General features: G+C 38.0%; 1 protein-coding gene across 1 annotated transcript in view; it reads left to right on the top strand.

The window, feature by feature from the left end:
* The window catches only part of LOC149219701 (uncharacterized), a 41,762-nt gene extending 21,622 nt beyond the window's left edge, over nucleotides 1-20,140 (top strand). The window contains exon 3 of the mRNA XM_089386891.1: nucleotides 19,811-20,140. Coding sequence (XP_089243017.1) covers nucleotides 19,811-20,140 — 330 coding nt within the window. The remainder of the gene's footprint in view (nucleotides 1-19,810) is intronic.
* The last annotated feature ends 331 nt before the right edge of the window (nucleotides 20,141-20,471 follow it).

Genomic DNA, 20,471 nt, shown 5'->3' with positions numbered 1-20,471 from the left:
AACGAAAGTCAAAGTCTGTGGTCAACCCTCAATAGTCAACGCTGGTCAAATATATGGTCAAACAGGTCAACGCTTGGCTTCCCAGGTCAACGTAGTCAAAATACAGGGTTTCTGTTCCACGATTAACCCTAGGTCAACGTTGCCCTAAATCAGACCTATGTCCTTCCTTCTTCCCAAGTGTGAGTGTCTTCCTCCTCCTACGCGTACCCAAATAGACTAGGAGAGAGAGGAATGAGATGGTGAGATGAGTGTCATAATGCCTCAAGGTCTCCTCCTTTTATATGCCACGTTGAGGATAAGCTGGGGGTGTAAAACACTATTTTGCTTGTTGGCCGACCTTGACAAATTGTCAAGAAATACAAATAAATTCATATCTCCATGAATACATGTCAGAATCGGATGATCGTTATATCAATCCTACACCTCTCGATGAGAGGAATCCAATAAAAATATTAGCTGGCATAAATGAGGTGACCCACATGGAGTTTGGCCCTAGTTTCCGATTTTAACACTCCCTCTCAACTAAGGAGAACTCCATCTACTTGTCGGTACTATTTATACCATGAAATGCACTGCCCTGCACTGTTCTACTTTGCTCTTCTGAAGTATGAAAAAGAAGAAATGATCGAGAATGTATCATACCATCCTCTATAGACCCGAAGTCAGTCCCAGATAAAAGAGAGTGTCTAATAGCACTCTTACTAACCCGAAGTCAGTCCCAATAAAGAGAGTGTGTCATACCACTCTTACTGATCCGAAATTAGTTCCAAATAAAGACTGTGTCTCATACCACTCTTATTGACCCGAAGCCAGTTCCAAAAGAGAGTGATTTATATCACTCTTACTGACCCGAAGTTAGTTCCAATTGATCCAAGATCCATGTCATCCTAGCATAGGGAGTACGGTAGATACACGATGTTTCCATCGGTACTACTATGGTCCCTATCTTCATTTTCCTACTCATTGGCCAGATGAGAGGTACTTCCCATGAGTCCCAGACTGCATGGGTAGGATGCATCGGCAGGAGAAGGATGAACCACTAATGCTGTCTACATGTTGCCATGGGGTATCACAGGGGAAGGATGAACCATTCACCCTGTACATAGCGCACCACTAGGGGAGGGTAAGTCACCCTATAGTCGCTCGTCACTCCAAGAAGTACCCCAAGCCCCCCGGAGCTCCCAGAGCTCAATGTATGTATCATACATGACCCTCATAAGAAGGTCTCTCAACAACTCCTAGTCGTTTTCGGTAAGTTAGGAATTTGACCCTTCCGAGGGGCTTCGTCAGAATGTCGTCGTCCTGCTCATCACTCCTAATATGATGGAGCCTTATTGCTCCCTGTTGTACCATATACCGGATAAAGTGGTACCTGATATCGATGTGCTTGGAGCGATCATGAAATACATGATTCTCTGATAAACGAATCCCACTCCGGTCATCGCAGAGGATCACGGTAGTATCCGACATCTGTCCAAACAGCTCACTAAAGAGCTTCCTCAACCAGAAAGCCTCACAAGAGGCCATACTCGCAACTATGTACTTTGCCTCAGCGATGCTTCAAGCCACCGACTTCTTCTTCCTTCTCATCCAAGATATCGAAGAAGAACCCAAAGAGAAACAACACCTGAAAGTGTTATTTCGATCCACCACATTGCCTACCCAATCAGCATCGGAATATCCATACAACTTCACATCTCCAGCAGTGTATCTCAGTCCATGAGTGATTATTCCCCGAAGATATCTCAAAATATTCTTGGCACCAATCCAATGTGAGTGATGAGGCTCAATCATATATTGGCTCAACATGTTGACTGCAAAAATATGTCCGGATAGGAGTTCACCAAGAACATCAATGCTCCTATGAGTTGACGATACTCAAAAGCATTTCCCAAAATAGGTCTGACAGCACTACCGCATAACTTCTTGAAGTTAAGCTCCATAGGGGTAGTCATGGGCTTGCATTCCACCATACCAAATCTCTCCAATATCTTCACCACGTATTTTCCTTGAGATAGGAAAATTTCTCCTGGCTTTTTCAAGACCTCCAGCCCTAGGAAATAGTGCATCAGTCCTAGGCCCATCTCAAATTTGGAATCCAACTCCCTCTTACATTTGTGAATGAGAGCATCTGCACCTATCAGAAAGAGGTCGTCAACATACAATACTAGTATGAGAGGCTTATCATCTTCAACCTTAAAGTAAAGGTTCGGATCGGCTTCACTCCTAGTGAATCCCAGCTTCATTAGATAGCTATCAATCCTCTCATACCAAGCTCGGGGTGCTCGCTTCAACCCATAGAAGGATTTCTTCAACCTGCATACATGAGATTCTCGATTATGAATCTCAAACCCCTTGGGTTGTTCCACATAGAATTCCTCTTTAATCAAACCATGCAAGAATGCGGTCTTAACATCCATTTGATGTAAGTTCCATCATTGTGAAGCAACACGGGCTATGATCAAGCAGATGATGGTGTATCAGGAAACATGTGCAAATATCTCATCATAATCCACACCTTCCTTTTGAGAGAATCCTCGAGCAACAAAGCGAGCCTTGTACTTTTCAACACTCCCATAAGCTCCATGCTGATTTTGTAAAGCCATTTCGAGGTGAAAATTGTTTTGTCCTGGGGTCTAGGGACCACATCCCAGACATCATTCTTCATGATGGACTCATATCATTCATTCATAGCATCCTTCCATGCTTGATGCTTCACAACTTCTTCGAACGATGTAGGCTCATTTTGAATGATCTTGCTCATAATGGTCAAGTATCCCTGATACCTGGTCGGCTTCATGCTTTCACGGGAAGTCCCTCTTGGTGCAACATGTCTCTCGGCATCTTCAAGAGTCCCCCTAAGCCATGAGGGCCTCTTCCTAGAAGAGGAAGGCTCTTGTAGAGGGGGATCAATAGGATCCATAGGTTCTTCAACATCGAGCATCGTTTCATTTTCCTTCTCATCCAGCTTCCTAGTGTCAGCTTCTTTATCTTTCCTTAGAATAAGAAGATTGTCAACTTTGTTAAGAGCCATATCTTCATCAAAGGTGACATCATGACTTATTTTGACTTCCCTTTGACCAGCCACATAGATTCTATAGCCCTTAAAATTTTCTCTATAGCCCACAAAGATTCCCTTCTTTCCAGATGCACCCAATTTTCTTCTTTTCTCTTTCGGCACATGAAAATATACAAGACTTCCCAAAATTCTAAAATGAGAGACATCGGATTTCTTACCAGTGAACATTTCTTCGGGAGTCTTGGAATCCAATGCTTGATGAGGGCATCGGTTTTGAACATATACGACGTTATTCGCAGCTTCGGCCCATAGAGAGTTTGGAAGCCTTTGATCATGGAGCATGGAACGAACAACTTCCATAATTGAACGGTTCTTCCTCTCAGCCACACCATTCTGCTCAGGAGTGTATGGTGTTGTGGTCTCCCTGTTAATGCCAGCTTCTTTGTAAAAGTCATGGAACTCATTGGATTCATACTCGGTCTCATTACCAGTCCTTAAAATCTTGATACTCTTCTCGGTTTGATTCTCGATCAAGGATTTGAAGTGACAGAACCAAGAAAACACTTCATCCTTATTTTTCAAAAATTATATCCAAGTCTCGCGAGAATGATCATTTGTAAAAGTGAGATAATATAGATATCCTCCCAAAGAGTTCACGGGCATCATACCAGATATGTCAGAGTGAACCAACTACAAAATGTTAGAGGTCTTGCTATGGCTTGAGGGGAATAGTCCCATTTTAAGCTTCCCTTCGGCACACCCTGGAAATACACCTTCATGCTCTAATTTGAACTCAGGCATCCCTGTCACCATCTGTCTCACATCGGGTAGAGCATTATAATGAAGGTGGGAAAACGTCCGGTGCCATAGTTCAGACTATAGAGATGTGTCGCAAGACATGACTCCCAACGGACTTCCTCCAACTTGATATAAAGAGTCAACCTGGAACCCAAGAGTGAAAGCATCTTTAAAATTATTTTTCCACACACTTACCTTGCCATCGATGAAGGCCACCTTGTAGCCTTTATCTTCCATTTCTGAAGTGGACACCAGGTTCTTCTTGAGATCAGGTACATATAAGACTTCTTGCAAATGGATTGTGTTACCCTGATTTAATTGAAGAGTAACATTCCTACTCCCTTTACGGGATAGGTGGAATTTTCTCCAAGAATAATCTCCAAGTTTGTCTCTTTCTCTATCAGATTAGAGAGAGCTTCCTTGTAACCAGTGAAGTGCCTTAAGGCACCACCCCCAATAAGTTAATTTCCCAACGCGTCCGGAGGAGAGGTAGTGTAGAGGGCCGCTATCAGATAATACTCATCTTGCTTATTGTTAACAACATTTGATTCATACCTGGAGTTCCTTGCTTTCTTGGAGGGATGACCACTTCCTTGATTTCCCGCATTCCTCTTTCCTTGGGCATTGAACCGACTATTCCTTTGATTGTGTTTGGAGTTGCCCCTAAAGTGATTTTGATCATCGTCATGTGATGTGCCCTTTCTATTTGGACACTCCCTCACATAGTGGCCAAATTTATTGCAAGCGAAGCATCTTCCCTTTCTTCCACCCTTCGATCCAGGCTTTCCTTTTAAATGCCTTTTAGACCCAGAATTATTTCTCCTTTTGGCATGAGAGGAGAAAGGAGTGGGGTTGCCTTTGCTTGAATTCATTTCTTGTTCCACCATCCTTGTCTCTTCTTGAATGCATATCGACATCAATTCTTCAAATCCCAGAATTCGATCATTGTTGAGAAGAGTGGTTCTAAATATATACCATTCAAATGGGAGCCCTCCAGGGGTAGTGATAATTAGTTCCCTATCAAGAATGACTTCTCCAATTGATAGGAGATCATTCTTGATCTTAGTGATCCTTAAGAAGTACGATTGAATATCCTCAACCTTGCCCTTCTTAATATCCATCAACTTATTTTTTAGGAACAAAACTTGATTTGCATCACTAACTTTAAACAAGCTTACCAGACTGTCATAGATCTCCTTAGAGGTGTTCATCTCGGAAATGTAGGCCACTAGATGCTTGTCAATTGAGTCTTAGATGATCTTCTTCGCTTTGAATTCACCCTTAGTGTACTTGTTCTTTGTAGTAGCCGATGCATTTGATGGAGGTTCCATAATTCTACCCCTCACATAGTCCAACACTTCCTTCTCTTCCAACGTCAAATCAAGAGACATCTTCCATTCGTGATAGTTAGACTTCTCACGGAGCTTGTCTTCGGCCGAGAAGTGTGATGAGGAACCCATGAAGCCTTTTTGACCTTTCCAACTGTCTTCAGTGATTTCTCTTTCACTCTTGCTCGGGCTTTGTCTTCACCTCAACTCTGATTCCATGTTAAATTATGGTATGTTTTATGCTTAAGAGTAATTTACTTCAAATCTTCTTATTGGCCCAATATCAATTTCTAGAATTGCAATCACATTAACTTGATAGTAAAATGAATATAGAACATAAATGTAAACAGTAGAAGACAAGCCAAGACAAGAGACACAAGATGTGGCACTGGCTAGGGACAAACCCCTATGCGGGGAAACCCTTTGATCAATTCTTCTATATTCTTCAAAAATTCAGCAGAGAGAGAGATAGTACAATTTCACAAATCTGTGATTTGATAATAGAAGCAATAAAACCCTAACCAATAAAGTCAAAGCTGGTCAAACATCACACAAATGACCTCAAGTCAACCTTGGTCAACTCGGCCTCCAACATCAAGTGTAGGCAATCCAAAATAGTCCTGAAATGAAGGTCAAACAACAGTCTACGTAAGTCAAAGTTTGCGATTAGCCCTCCATAGTCAACGCTGGTCAAAGATATGGTCAAACAGGTCAACTCTTGGCTGCCCAACAATGCAGCTAGCCTAGGAGAGGCTGCCCAACCCAAAACCACAATCAAATCTCCTCTTCGTTGGTCAATGTAGTCAAAATACAACCCTGCTGCTCCACAGTTAACCCTAGGTCAACGCTGCCCTAAATCAGACCTACATCCTTCCTTCTTCCCAAGTGTGAGTGTCTTCCTCCTCCTACGCATACCCAAACAGACTAGGAGAGAGAGGAAAGAGATGGTGATATGAGTGTCATAATTCCTCAAGGTCTCCTCCTTTTATATGCCACGTTGAGGATAAGATGGGGGTGTAAAACATTGTTTTGCTTGCTGGCCAACCTTGGCAAATTGTCAAGAAATACAAATAAATTCATATCTCCATGAATACATATCGGAACTGGATGATTGCTAGATCAATCCTACACCTCTCAATGAGAGGAATGCAATAAAAATATTAGCTACCGTAAATGAGGTGACCTACATGGAGTTTGGCCTAGTTTCCAATTTTAACAAGTTCCTAATACTATGAATCTGCATTAAATGGCAGGGAACACATTCCTAGATTTTCTCAATCATTGGAGTTCCACAATCTGTGCCATAATTCCATAATATCTTGTTGATTTATTATTTAATATTGATCATCCTGTAGTATGGAGAAAGTCCCTAAATTATCTCCTCCTCCAAATCTTCATAATCTGCCCAATATTCTCATAATATTCCACAAAAATAAATAATATTAGGCACAAATATGCAATTATTCATAAACCTTCCTAATGAACATATTAAAGTTAAAAATACATTATCTAATGCAAAAAGAGAGGCTTAATATGCTAAAGGATGGTTATATGGGCCTTAATTTATGTTTAATTTAGAGGCATGGGCCTTAATTTATGTCTAATTTAGAAGCCCATCAATGGTATTGACGTGAACAGGGACCGAGGCTAACTGCCTGGCCTCTCCTCCCAAAATGCCAACCATTGGAACTTAAATATATGCGTAGGTCTATGGTTATTAAGAACCATTGTAATGGCCCACTGATAGAGTGTGGAGTTTGATTGTGGTAGGTCGAGGGGTCGAACACTGATGAGGCCCTTGGGCCCGATATAATTTTTTTGTCCAATCATAGAGGGCCACATGGCACCCTCGATTGGCCCATGTGCTAGCCTCTTATTGGGCCACCTCAAAACCAATACACCAATCAAAATGTGCCAAATGAAACCTGTACATTGATGCCACATATCAAAACTTGATTGGTCCACCACCAACCATACCCTGCATAGTCAGATGATGGCATTAGTTGTATGGACTACCCAGTCAACCTTGTTGTTGACTTTTTAGTTGTTGATGAAAAACTTCAGAACGCCATAACTTCATACGACGTCAGAATTAAGCGATTCAAACATTGTTGGAATCAGGACAATGAACACAATGACTTGAAGTTGGTTTCAGGAGATTCTAAGCACTTTCATTTTTAAGCCTATTTTTAATCTCTGGATCGTACCTTTCTACTAAGAAATTTTGGACCTCCAAAATTATATATTCACTCAAAATTTGTGAGGAAAAATATCAATAACTTTTCCAATCTCAATCCTTCTTGTTTTGTTTCAATTGGTGCCTTAGCTCCAATCAATGTACTCTACCTTGCCTCTGTGTGAAGTCTTTATCTTCCTGAAAAGATTTGTGGCTTGCTGCAATTCTTCTAAACATTGAGGAACATAAATTTCCATGGATGGAATCTGAACATTCTCTCTAAAATCATATTTCTTTGGCTCAAACAAACTTCACCTTGAAGTTTATTTTTGCTGAACCCAAACTTGATTTTACACTGAAAATCATAAGCAACTAAATGCTTGCCATGCACTGCTTTGTACTTTGCTTCATTGTCCTCAAGCCACATTTGTACTCTTAGATGAATTGGATACATTTTTTCAATGACATGCATAGCTTTGTCCACAATACTAAGGTCATCTTCTGCACAATCTTTACTAAAGATCAAATTCACAAACAAGTTTCATATCTAAATACTTGTATAAGTGAGTGCTTGACACAATTGTAGACATACTGGATGAAATACAAATGCTCATCCCAAAAGTCCCCAAACAAATGGACTCATCATCAAGCCAAGATAACATAACATGCCAAAGAAAACACACTTGTTGTAGATAAGTGATTGTACATGACTTCACTTTACAAAGTACCCAAATGGGAATATACAACAAGTAATTACAATTTTACAAAGAAAGCAAACTGTACAAAATAGTCTACCCATACTTTTCCTAACTAGGCTTATGGGTTCTCTTTCTGCAACTGCTATGCTTCAAAAGGCTTCTTCAGGAACTACATAAGTTTCCACTTTGCCACTTGTTTCTTTCTGTGTGTTGAATCCCATAATTGCTTCTTTTTACAACTCTTTTTCACTCTATTCCTCCATTTTTGACCTTCATAACTACAATTTGGGTATCAGTTTATAGGGTTGATAGAATAGCAAGTACATAATCATCTTCTATTTCATAAATATCATATTTCTTTATTATTTAACTTAATATCTACCTGAGCTACTGAATTACAACGATTCTGTAGTTGATGTATGTTTCTGTAGCTAAGTCCAAGGTTTGATAGGTTGCGGAGCTTCAACTGAGAAACTGGGCATATGGGTAGTTGGAAATTAGTTGGGACAATGATTTTTTCCTATTTGTAGAAGCTAGATCAATAAAGAAGGCACTCTAGCAACTTGGTCAAAGGATAAGTCAACCATTGTAGAAGGCAAATCAAGCAAGCGAGATGCATATTTTTCGCCTCATGATTTGTTGTGTTGATAGAAAATCATGAGAAGATCACGATATCTTATCTTTTACAGTTAATTATAGTTAATGTTGATTAGCATAGACATAATTATCTGAAACATTTATTGTGTAAGGGTTTTATAAATATGCCTCTCGACATAACTGAGACAGACTTGAATTTTATTTGTAAAAACTCTATTTTGTTATACAAACTTTGTTTCATTCCATTTTCTTGTTGTGCGATCTCAATGTGTGGTTGATCATCTCGTGAAAGTGTTATAGTGCTACCTGCTTCCTGTAGGAGGCCCCCCTCAAGATAGTAAGGTTTTCCTTTTGTTTACAGTTAGAAATTCATTTTATGTTTCCTGTAGATTTCTATCAGTTCATTTAATGATTTAAGTTTTGATTGCTAGATATAGGTTTAAGATTTTTTTGCGGCAGGTTATCTAATCATTTCATTGTTCAGGAGAAGAGAGATTTCTAGTGCACATGGACAAAGTATAATAGCCTTACATTGTAGTGATATAGATAGGATTTTCATTTTCAGAGCTAATCTTTCTTTTTGTTGAAGAAGATTCATTTATAGTGTGATTTTATTGTAGGTGTAATTTTGTTTATAAGCAAGAGTGATTCCATTTGAATGCAAGTGTGATTTTCATTTAAGCAAGTGTGATTTTACTTATAAGCAAGTGTGATTTTCATTTAAGCAAGTGTGATTTTATTTATAAGCAAGAGTGATTTCATTTTAAAGCAAGTGTGTGAGTGATCTTATTTCAAGCAAAGTGTGAGTGTGATTTTATTTTAAGTGTGAAGTTTCTTTTAAGAAGTGTGTGATCATTATTTTAAGTAAGAGAAATAGAATTGGTTCCATTTTTATGAGTTATTTATTTACTTACATAGCTGTAGAGAAACATGTGCATTTCGATATCTCAAATTAACTTAGGAATTACATGAGTGACAAAGACTCCTAGCACATACAGTGCACATACATTTCATTAGTTTACTAGCCTTGGTTGATAATTCATGTAAGTAATTTAACATCAATTAAATTACCAAACATTTTGGTGTCGTTGTCGGGGAAGTGTATATACGAGTCTTTTTATTTCTTTTTTTCTTTTCATTAAAATAAATAAATAATAAAAATGATATGCATATGGAAAGATATTATATAGGTAGATTTGTAGGTAGAGGTAGGGGTTCGATTCCAACATCACCACTCACCCCACCACAACCTCGTACTGCCACACCATCCACACAAACTCATATTCCATCAATTGTAGGAAAACATAGACTTCCTAAGGTACTTATATATGAAATCCAACCTAAAGATTCACCAACTTCTTCAACTGAAGTTGTAATAGAAGAAGCTGATCCTAAATGCCCAACGGAAGGAGTAATTTTTCTATCTTCAATTGGAGGACAACTTCTAGGACAAGAACTAGAAATCCCTAGTGAAGAGGAAGAAGAAGAAACCTATTTTAACATTCCATTGATAGAAGAACCATAAGAGCTAGAGGAGGAACTAGAAAATCCAATTTTGGAACCTTACATTAATTCTAAAGCATCTATAATGGCAGGAGAAGGGGAAGGGGAAGTATGCCAGATTAGGAACATATCTCTCCAGTCCTTTGGCATTTGGAGGGGGAATCCTATAATGTAAATGGTGAACAACTAGGATTGGAGGTGGAAGAGGAGGAAATAGAGGAGGTGGAAGAGGAAGAGGAGGTGGTAGACGAGGTCCAAAACCTTTTGGATTTCCCATCCTTGATGAAGATACCACAATCACAATGAAAAATATCTCACCCTCCATCCTTCCTAATTTTCATGGATTAAGAAATGAGGATCCTGAAACATTTCTCTTTGTGTTTGAAGTTTTATGTAGATCTTATGACTACTTGCTTGATACTCAAAAGTTGAAATTGTTTCCAGCCACTCTTAAACATGCATCATTAAAATGGTTGATGGGCTTAGGAGTACACTCTATAAGAATATGGGAAGAAATGAAAACAACATTCTTAGAAAAATACAAGGATTATTGTACACCTCATAATCTTAAAGATGGATTTTTTAAAATGATGCAAAAATAAGATGAAAATCTTGAAGATTTCATTGAAAGATTTGCTTATAATGTAAAAAGGGCTAAAATTCATAATCTAGATGAAGAAACTTTGAAATCTCTCTTACTAAAATCTATCAGAGATGAGTGGATAGAACTTCTCAATCTGATGGGTAAGGGGGATATTTCTCAGTTATCATTGGTAGATATTTGTGAGTTATGCATACACATTTCAAGAGGAAAGGCAAGAACTGAGAAAAATCCAAGAGACCCTGTTATGTCTAGGATTAATAAATCTGCAGTTGGGACAATAAGTAGGGTTGAAATAAGCAATTTTCTTGACAACTTTAAAAATGATGTTTTGGGGAGTCTTAGTGAACAAATTGATACCCTAAAGTACAAAACAAGCAAAAAGCTGAAAATATTGCATTATCTATCTTTTGTCCAAAATATAGAAAGAAGCATGCCTTGAGAGAATGCCCTCTTGACTTAAAAAGTGTAGAAACCTGTGTCATGTGTGAAGGAAATCACGATACAAAGGAATGTCCTTCAATACCAGGTCTTAAAGTTGTCTATCAAGAGGAAGTAATGCTAAATCAAGTAGAACCTCTTTGTTTTATTTCTAAGAGACCATGGAAAAATCCACAATCGAGTATAACCCAAGGTTTCAACACTTAAAACATATGCACAACCATCATAAAGAAATTGGAATGCACCCATGCCTTGGTAACCTTGGCCTCAATCTTGGGCACAAGGATTGAAAAAACCTTATGGAAAATACCCTCAATATCCTCAATATCCTCAACTTTACCCTGTTTTTCCACCACAATATTTTCCTCAGCTTCTTCAACTCTCTCAACCACAAAATCCAAACCCACAACTTTCAGTACCATTTCCACAAAAAGCCAAATCAACTGCCTGGTCAACTACTTCCAAATCCAAACAATAAAAATTCACAGTCTGCTTACAAAATGGAAGGTGATCCAAGTGGATGTTGGTGGCCACCCACCTATCCCACTTGGACCCCCACAACTATCTCTTTCAATTTTTCAGTTTCCATAATTGTAGCACAATTTACTATTTTTAGCAGTTTTTTGGGTCCTGAATTTCCGGAGCCATTTTGAGGCCCTAAACGACGTTTTTTTGGAAATCTGGGTTCAACATGGGTCCATGGATTGATGTTTCTCTTCCCAAAGTTGTAGTGCTTAGATATATATTTCTAACAAGCTATTGTATGTGTCAAACGAAGATCGGGTGCCAAAGTTACGACCCCGGGAAGTTGATGTACCAACTTACCCAAAACGGGGCCCACAATTTGGCGTTTCATCTTCTAGGGTTAGGTTTTGGGATGTTAAGGGCTTTCCATTGTTTCTAAATAATAAATATGCCTTCGAGCCTCATTGTAACACATTTCAGAAGCATGTAGCCGCCACATCTCTTCTCAGAGATAAGCTACCATCGCCCTAGCTGGTTTATTTCCATTTATGTTTGTAAGCATATTTCAGTATTTTACATTAATGAAATGAAGTATTATTTACGCTACATCTCTGTGTTTATGGTTATCTCTGTAATTTGTTGCATTCCTGTTTAAATCCAGATCAGTGGTATCAAAGCGGTCTGCTTTTTCTCTGTTTTTCTTTGCATGTCCCCAACAAGGTCGGGATATAAGGAGTTAGGGCTTGAATTGGTCAAACCTTTGCAAGACCAACCTTGCAAATCCTGACGACCTTGCATGGGGGATGAAAAGAAAGATGAGGGGGTAGGAGATCCTATCAAAATCTTGCTCGAAGAAGCCCTCGAGCGGCAAAGGAACGTGATGATGGATAGCTTTGCGCACTTCCTTCAGCAGCTACCCAGAGGCGACGCATCGACTTCCAACAGCTACTCTGGAAAAGCCATATCATTTAAGGTACAAGTTAATTTTGAAATCCCCATCTTCGAGGGTCAAATAGACGCAGATGCCGTAGATAAATGGTTAAATCTGCTAGATTGGTATTTTGCTGTTCATGAATTTTCGAGTCGGGAAAAGATTGTTTTCGCTCTTCTTAAAGCAGCCCCCCACGTCAGGGATTGGTGGGAAACCTACTGCGAGCAGAAGAATGAAAGTATGGGCTCACTATTTTCAACCGCACCCACTTGGGATTCATTCCGGGATGTTGTCAAGGAGCAGTACTACCCTATCAAAAGCTATGAGGACAAATACATCAAATGGACCACACTGCGGCAGGAAAGGGACCAAGATGTGCCGGAGTTCACAAACATTTTTCATACCCTTCGCACACAGTTGGGTATCAAGGACTCTGAGCTGCATTTGGTACTCAAATATTGCAGCTGCCTACACAGATACATCCAGGAAGAGATGGAGTTCCTGAACATCTCCTCACTCAGCACGACGTACCGATACGCTGTCAAAATCGAGCAAAAGTTCAAACAGAAGAAGCGAGACTTTGGATCTGCAAATCCGAAGACCAAAGGACAAAGCCAAGGTGGGTTGACCCAAGACAACTCGTCGAAGCCGCAAGAAAAGAACAACACCATGAAGTTGAAGAAGGACACAGGAAAGTGGTGTGAGTTCCATAAGAGTCCCACTCATAACACAAGCGAGTGTCGGACCAAGTAGTCGCTAGTGGCCAAGTTGAAGGCTTCAGAATCAGATGCATGTTCCGACCCTAAGTCAGAACACGACAAGGGGAATGGCAAAGGGAAGAAAATCATTGATGCGGAGCCCAGTGTCACTATGGCCACCGCCAAGATCTAGAAGAATGAACCCGAAGACCCAGAGGAGGGGGAGCGTCTTTTCCACTCACAAATGTGGGTGAAGGGTTTGCCGTTGCAATTCATCGTTGATAGTGGCAACCAAAAGAACCTCATTTCAGCAGAGGATGTGAAGTGGTTGGCTCTATCGAATACACCACACCCACAGCCATATAGTATCGAGTGGCTTCATGAAGGACAAGATCTCAAAGTTTGCCAGCAGTGCCACCTTCCCTACAGCATCAAGCCCTTCACAGACGAGGTATTATGTGATGTTACACCTCTGTATGTTCGTGATGTATTATTAGGCCAACCATACTTGTGGAGGCGACATGCTGTGTATGAGTCAAGGCCTCGCACTGTCATTATTTCTTTGTGTAATTCATTATACAGGATACCAGAGGTAGCCCCACCTACCGCCACCTCTTTGATCACTGCCAAGAAAGGCAGCAATCATCTCCCAGACTAGGAAATTCATTTTCTGTCTGGTTCGCTCCCAAAGTAAAGGGAAGATCGTCACCACATCCATGACCCCCGCGAAGGTTTCCTCCACGCAGTAGCATAAAAAAAGGGATACGGTCATGACCGAACACAGGAACAACTTCTCCTCACCCACAGGGGTACCACACAAGCTTCAGGTGGGCAACAAAGTCTGGTTGCATTTGCAGAAAGACGCCTTACAAGAGCCCATCAGAAGCTCCGAACACGCCGACATGGTCCTTACACCATTACCAAGGCTATGGGAAATAATGCTTTGGAGCACAACATTCCTCCATTCCTTCACCTGCACCAAGTGTTCAATATGTACCGCCCTCGACCATGCTTCCCACCATTATTGGACACATCAGAGATTGCAGAACAGCTCACCAGGGACCAGGTTCAGCAGATGGAGGAACTCAACACAATGGGGACCATTGCTTCCTAAGGGGGGAGGAATGATCCAGGTGGATGTTGGTGGCCACCCACCTATCCCACTTGGACCCCCACAACTGTCTCTTTTAGTTTTTCAGTTTCTGTAATTGTAGCACAATTTACTATTTTTAGTAGTTTTTCGAGTCTTGAATTTCCGGAGCTGTTTTGAGGCCCTAAACGACGTTTTTTGGGAAATCTGAGAGCAACATGGGTCCATGGATTGATTTTTCTCTTCCCAAAGTTGTAGTGCTTGGATAGATCTTTCTAACGAGCTATTGTACGCGTCAAACGAAGATCGGGTGCCAAAGTTACGACCCCGGGAAGTTGATGTACCAACTTAACCAAAACGGGGCCCACAATTTGGCGTTTCATCTTCTAGGGTTAGGTTTTGGGATGTTAAGGGTTTTCCATTGTTTCTCAATAATAAATAGGCCTTCGAGCCTCATTGTAACACAATTCAGAGGCATGTAGCTGCCACATCTCTTCTCAGAGATAAGCTACCATCGCCCTAGCTGGTTTATTTCCATTTCTGTTTGTAAGCATATTTCAGTATTTTACATTAATAAAATGAAGTATTATCTCCACTGCATCTCTGTATTTATGGTTATCTCTGTAATTTGTTACGTTCCTGTTTAAATCCAGATCAGAAGGACATAATTTCCAAACCTATATGATAATTCCATTAGATCTAAACAATGTCCAACTTAGATCTGGTAGAGTATTGGAAAAAAAGTCACCATCTGTTGTTATCTAGGAGTCTAAAAAAGATGACATCTCTGAGAAAGTGACATCTTCTCATCAAAAATAAAATTCTCAAAAACAAACTACCCTTGTACATTATGATGATATTCCAATAAACTCAACTCCCATTATAGAACAACCTTCAGTTTCTGTTCAAAACCCACCTTTTCCTGAAAGATTAAAAATTGATAAAGGGGTAGAAAAACAGATTGTTTTACCTGATTATGATATGATAGATGAATTTAAGAATGTTTGTATACAAATTCCTTTGTTACAAGCTATCAAAGAAATGCCAATATTTGCAAAGACAATCATGGAGTTAAGTATTAAAAAACTAGGAAGGAAAAGGAAAGAAGTTAAAAGAATCATGTTTGTTCGAAAAATTGCAGATGTCATGATGGGAAAGACAACAATTCAAAATTATCTATATCCAGGAAGTCCCATTATGAAAACACACATCAATGGAGTTGATATTCCAAACACATTGATTGATTTAGGAGAAGCTATCAACATCATGAATAAACATATTATGGATCAATTGAAACTTCCTAATCTTCAATATACACCTACACTATTAAAATTAGCAGATAAATCTGTTATCAAACCTAATGGTGTGTTAGAAGATGTATTTGTATCCTTAGATTCTTGGGAGTATCCTGTTGACTTTATGATCTTAACACCCAAGAATAATCTAGGAGGACACCCATTGATTCTAGGAAGACCATGGTTAGCTACAACTGATGCTTTTATAAGTTGTATATATGGTGATATGTTTATCTCTGATGGAAGTTCGACAAAGAAATTCACATTATATCCTCCTACAAAAACAATGATAGAAGTAGAAAGTGAAGCATGGATAGATGATGATAATGAAAACTTTGACATACGACCAATTTTTGCCACTTCACAAATAGATGAAGAAGATCAAATTTTGAATTTAATAGAAAATAATGAATCTTCCTCATATTGTGAACAAAATCACAATTTTCAAGAACAATGTACTATTGAATATCTATCATCTCGTCAAATGGATTTACATTCTATGGAGAAATTTGGCAATTCTTTAATAGATTTTTTTCGAGGGAAAACTTTGAATGTTAATGATAATGTGGAAGAATCTCAAAAGAAAGAATTAATAAAGATATTGCAAGAACATTCCTCTGATTGTGCATGGGAATACACTGATATAAAAGGAATTGATCCTAACACTTGTATGCATTATATCTATATTGAAGAAAATGCTAGACCAATCTGACAACCACAAAGGAGAATGAATCCAAATTTAAGGGAAATTATTAAAGAGGAATTACAAAAATTGTTAAATGTGAATTTCATTTATCCAAATATTAGACAGCGAGTGGATTTCACCATTGGTAATTGTTCCGAAGAAAAATGGAAAATGGAGAGTATGCATTGATTGTAGGGAATTGAATAAAGCTACTTTAAAAGATAATTTTCCACTTCCTTTTATAGATCAAGTTCTTGACACATTGGGCAAGAAAAAGTACTTTTCACTCTTGGATGGTTTTAACCAGATCCAAGTAGCTCCAGAAGATCAAGATAAAACAACGTTCACATGTCCATGGGGAACCTATGCATACCGAATACTTCCTTTTGGGTTATGTAATGCACCTGCAACATTCCAAATGGAAGTTCTAGGTATTTTCTTTGATCTAATTCATGATTGTGTGGAAGTTGACATGGATGATTTTACTGTCTATGGAAATTCTTTTGAAGAAGCTCTTAAAAATTTGGAAAAAGTTCTCATTAGGTGTAAAGAAGCAAATCTCTCATTAAGCCATGAAAAATGTTTTATGAAGTTTACTGAGGGAATTTTTTTAGGTCACCATATTTCAGGAGATGGAATTAAAGTAGATGCATCTAAGGTAGAAGTCATTTCCAAGTTATCAATGCCTACATGTCAAAGGGATGTTAGAAGTTTTCTTGGTTTTATTGGATATTATAGAAGATTTATAGAAAAATTTACAAATATTGCCTCTCCACTTTTCAAATTTCTTACAAAATATTGTGAATTCATTTGGAATTATCACTGGCAAAATGATTTTGAAACATTGAAAGAAAATTTTTTTGAAGCACCCATTTTAAGAGGACCAAAACCTTTTCATATTTCGACCGATGTCTCAGATATAGCTTTAGGATTTGTATTAGGACAAAAATATTTATCTCCTTATGCCATTTATTATACAAGTAAAAAATTGACCCCTACTGAGTTAAATTGTACTGTAACAGAAAATGATTTTTTAGCTGTTGTACATGCCATGAATAAATTCAGACATTATATCATTGGTTATGAAACCTTCATTCACACAGATCATTCTGCAATTAGATATTTAATGAATAAATAAATTACTAATGGCATAATTAGAAGATGGTTATTGTTATTACAAGAATTCAATATTACTGTTTTGGATAGACCAGGAAAACAAAACACAGTTGTTGATTTTCTATCTATAATCCAAAATGATAATAATGATGTTCCTGTAGAAGATAATTTTCTCGATGAATATATTTTTGCAGTATCTATTAAATCTCCTTGGTTTGCAGATATTGTTAATTATTTAGCTACATGGAAACTACCAGCATACTTGTCTCCTCGAGAGAAAAGGAAGGTTATTCAAACTAATGCATCTTACTCATGGATAAATGAAGAATTGTACAAGACAGGACCTGACTTAATCATTTGAAGGTCTGTTAGAGAAGATGAAGTACCAGAAATATTAAAGGTTTGTCATGATGAACCATGTGGACGATACTTCACTGATAAAAGAACTCCTTATAAAGTCTTTCTCTTAGGATATTTTTGGCCTTCTCTTTTTAAGGATGCCAAGGAATGTGTTAAGAGGTGTGACAATTTTCAAAGAATGGGGAATCCTGTTCCTTCAAATGAAATGTCTCTATGACCTCGAGTACTTATTGAACCTTTTGAGAAATGGGCTTTAGCCTTTGTTGGTCCAATCAATACACCATCAAGACAAAAAAGGTATATTCTTGTTTGTATAGATTATGTCACAAAATGGGTAGAAGCTAAAGCACTTCCTTTTGCTACTGAAAATGTTGTAGTTTCATTTCTTTTTGGGGATATTTTCACTCATTTTGTTGTCCCAAGGGAAATTGTGATAGATCAAAACACTCAATTTATATCCAAGTTGGTACATAAGATAATGGAGGAGTACAAAATCAAGCATAGGAAGTCAAATCCATATCATCCACAATCCAATGGACAAGTTGAATCTACCAATAAAGTAATTGAAGAAATTCTTACCAAGACTGTGCATCTGCATAGAAGGGATTGGGTAGAAAATCTTCCCGAAGCTTTATGGGCATACCATACCACATGGAGAAATACAACAAGACACACTCATGAACTTGTTTATGGAAAGCAAGTCCTGTTTCCTATTGAGTTCCAAATAAAGACTTTTAAAACAACAACCAAATTGGGTCTTTATGTATTAGAAGCCCAAAGACAAAGAATGGAGCAATTGAATGAACTTGATAAGATACGATAAAATGTTATTCATAGGACCAATATAGTCCAACAACAAAGATCCAGGTGGCATGATAAGTTCATTAAAGAAAGGAAATTTCAGCTTGGTGATTGGGCATTTCTTTTTGATTCAAAATTTAAATATTTTCAAGGAATTTTTCAAACTCATTGGCTTGGTCCTTATGAGATTGAAACTATCTTTGATAATAGAGCAGTCAAAATCAGAACCATTATGAAGAAAAAGTAACCTTCCTTGAAAGTGGTCATAGATTACGAATATATCATACACCATTAACAAGGGAGGAATTTATAAGAAATCTACAAGATAATTTTGATTTGAAGTTGGTCAAGGAAGATTCTTCTTCCTCTTCAACTTAGTCTTCCTTTTTCTTTTTCAAAAAAAATAAAATAAAATAAAATTGTAATATATATATATATATATATATATATATGAAAAACCAACATTGTTGGCATGTTTATACAGAAAATCCAGGTTGAAAACCAAGAGTTCTTGGCAGCCTAGATTTTGTTTTCCCTATTCTAGTCTTGTTTTCTTTTTAATCGTCTTTTCTATTTTCAAAAATAAAGAAGCTATGGAATTTTCAACAATCCGCATCTCTAATATAATTTTGCAATTGACTTGGCAAATTGTGACCAGGGAAGATGAAGATTATGGAAAAAGAAAATTCAATGAAGATTACAGCTTGAGAAACCTAACAACCTACAAAAGACAAATCAAAATCAGTAAGACAAAGGATCAAAGGTATGTAAATATTAAGTTATATAATAAAGGTAGAAAATTTGAATTATGAAATAAATAATGAGTTATTGTTGCTAATGCCAAACAGAATAATCATTACCCTTAATTATTCTCACACGACTTCGGTTTTAACAAAAATATCAGTGTCTTGTCAACCAAGTCGGGGTTTAACTGTGATATAATTCAAATATCTCCCTCTCCTCTCCATTCATCATTCCTCTTCATGTCGAAACACTTCCATTTCACTCAGCCCTGTTTTATTGCAAATATCGCCCTCACCTAAAATATGTTTTCTAATTCATTCCATACTCAAATTTCGCTCACTACTTAACCTTGTCAAAAGAGAAATTACAGGCTAGACTTCTCTACCATGGGAGTCATTTTAAGGTCAAAGTCGAATGGGATTAGATTTCTTGAGGGATACCCACTGGTCAAACAATTATTGCAGCAGGCAAGGTGGCTAGAATTTGTGGAGAAATTCGACGGGCATGAGAAGGAGGTAACAAAATCTTTCTCTAGGGCATATGACGACGTTGAAGTAGAAATTGGGTCGAATGGGATTAGATTTCTTGAGGGATACCCACTGGTCAAACAATTATTGCAGCAGGCAAGGTGGCTAGAATTTGTGGAGAAATTCGACGGGCATGAGAAGGAGGTAACAAAATCTTTCTCTAAGGCATATGACGGCGTTGAAGTAGAAATTGGGGATGTGAAGCTGGTGTTAACAGAGTATTTCGTAGCAACAACCACACGATTGCCAAGAATTGGAGACAACTAGTTTAAGAATAGAAGAATTGAAGAAAAAGAATGGAGAGTTTTTCTCAAGAATCCGGGTATGGACATCTCTATGTTTAAAAATGGAATACCAGTCATAGTTTTGAAGAGTAAATGGAGGAATTTGTTGCTAATCATTCAAAATTTTATAACTTGTGAAGGGAGATTCAGTAACATGTTCTTTTATCATGCACTTTTAATGATGAACTTTCTAGATGGAAATGATATTAACTATCATATTTCCTACTTCGAAGTTTAAGAAAGATAGCTGGTAATGTTCAAAGAAAAATACAATCTATAGATAACGCTCTATACCATCATGGCCTAGTGAAAAT

The sequence above is a fragment of the Pinus tabuliformis genome, chromosome Q (assembly GCF_031772625.1).
Source record: "Pinus tabuliformis cultivar Carrire ecotype Pingquan chromosome Q, CPIR1, whole genome shotgun sequence".
In the NCBI taxonomy this organism is placed as follows: domain Eukaryota; kingdom Viridiplantae; phylum Streptophyta; class Pinopsida; order Pinales; family Pinaceae; genus Pinus; species Pinus tabuliformis.
The sequence above is the reverse complement of the archived record's forward strand: the minus strand, read 5'-3'. Positions and strand labels throughout refer to the sequence as shown.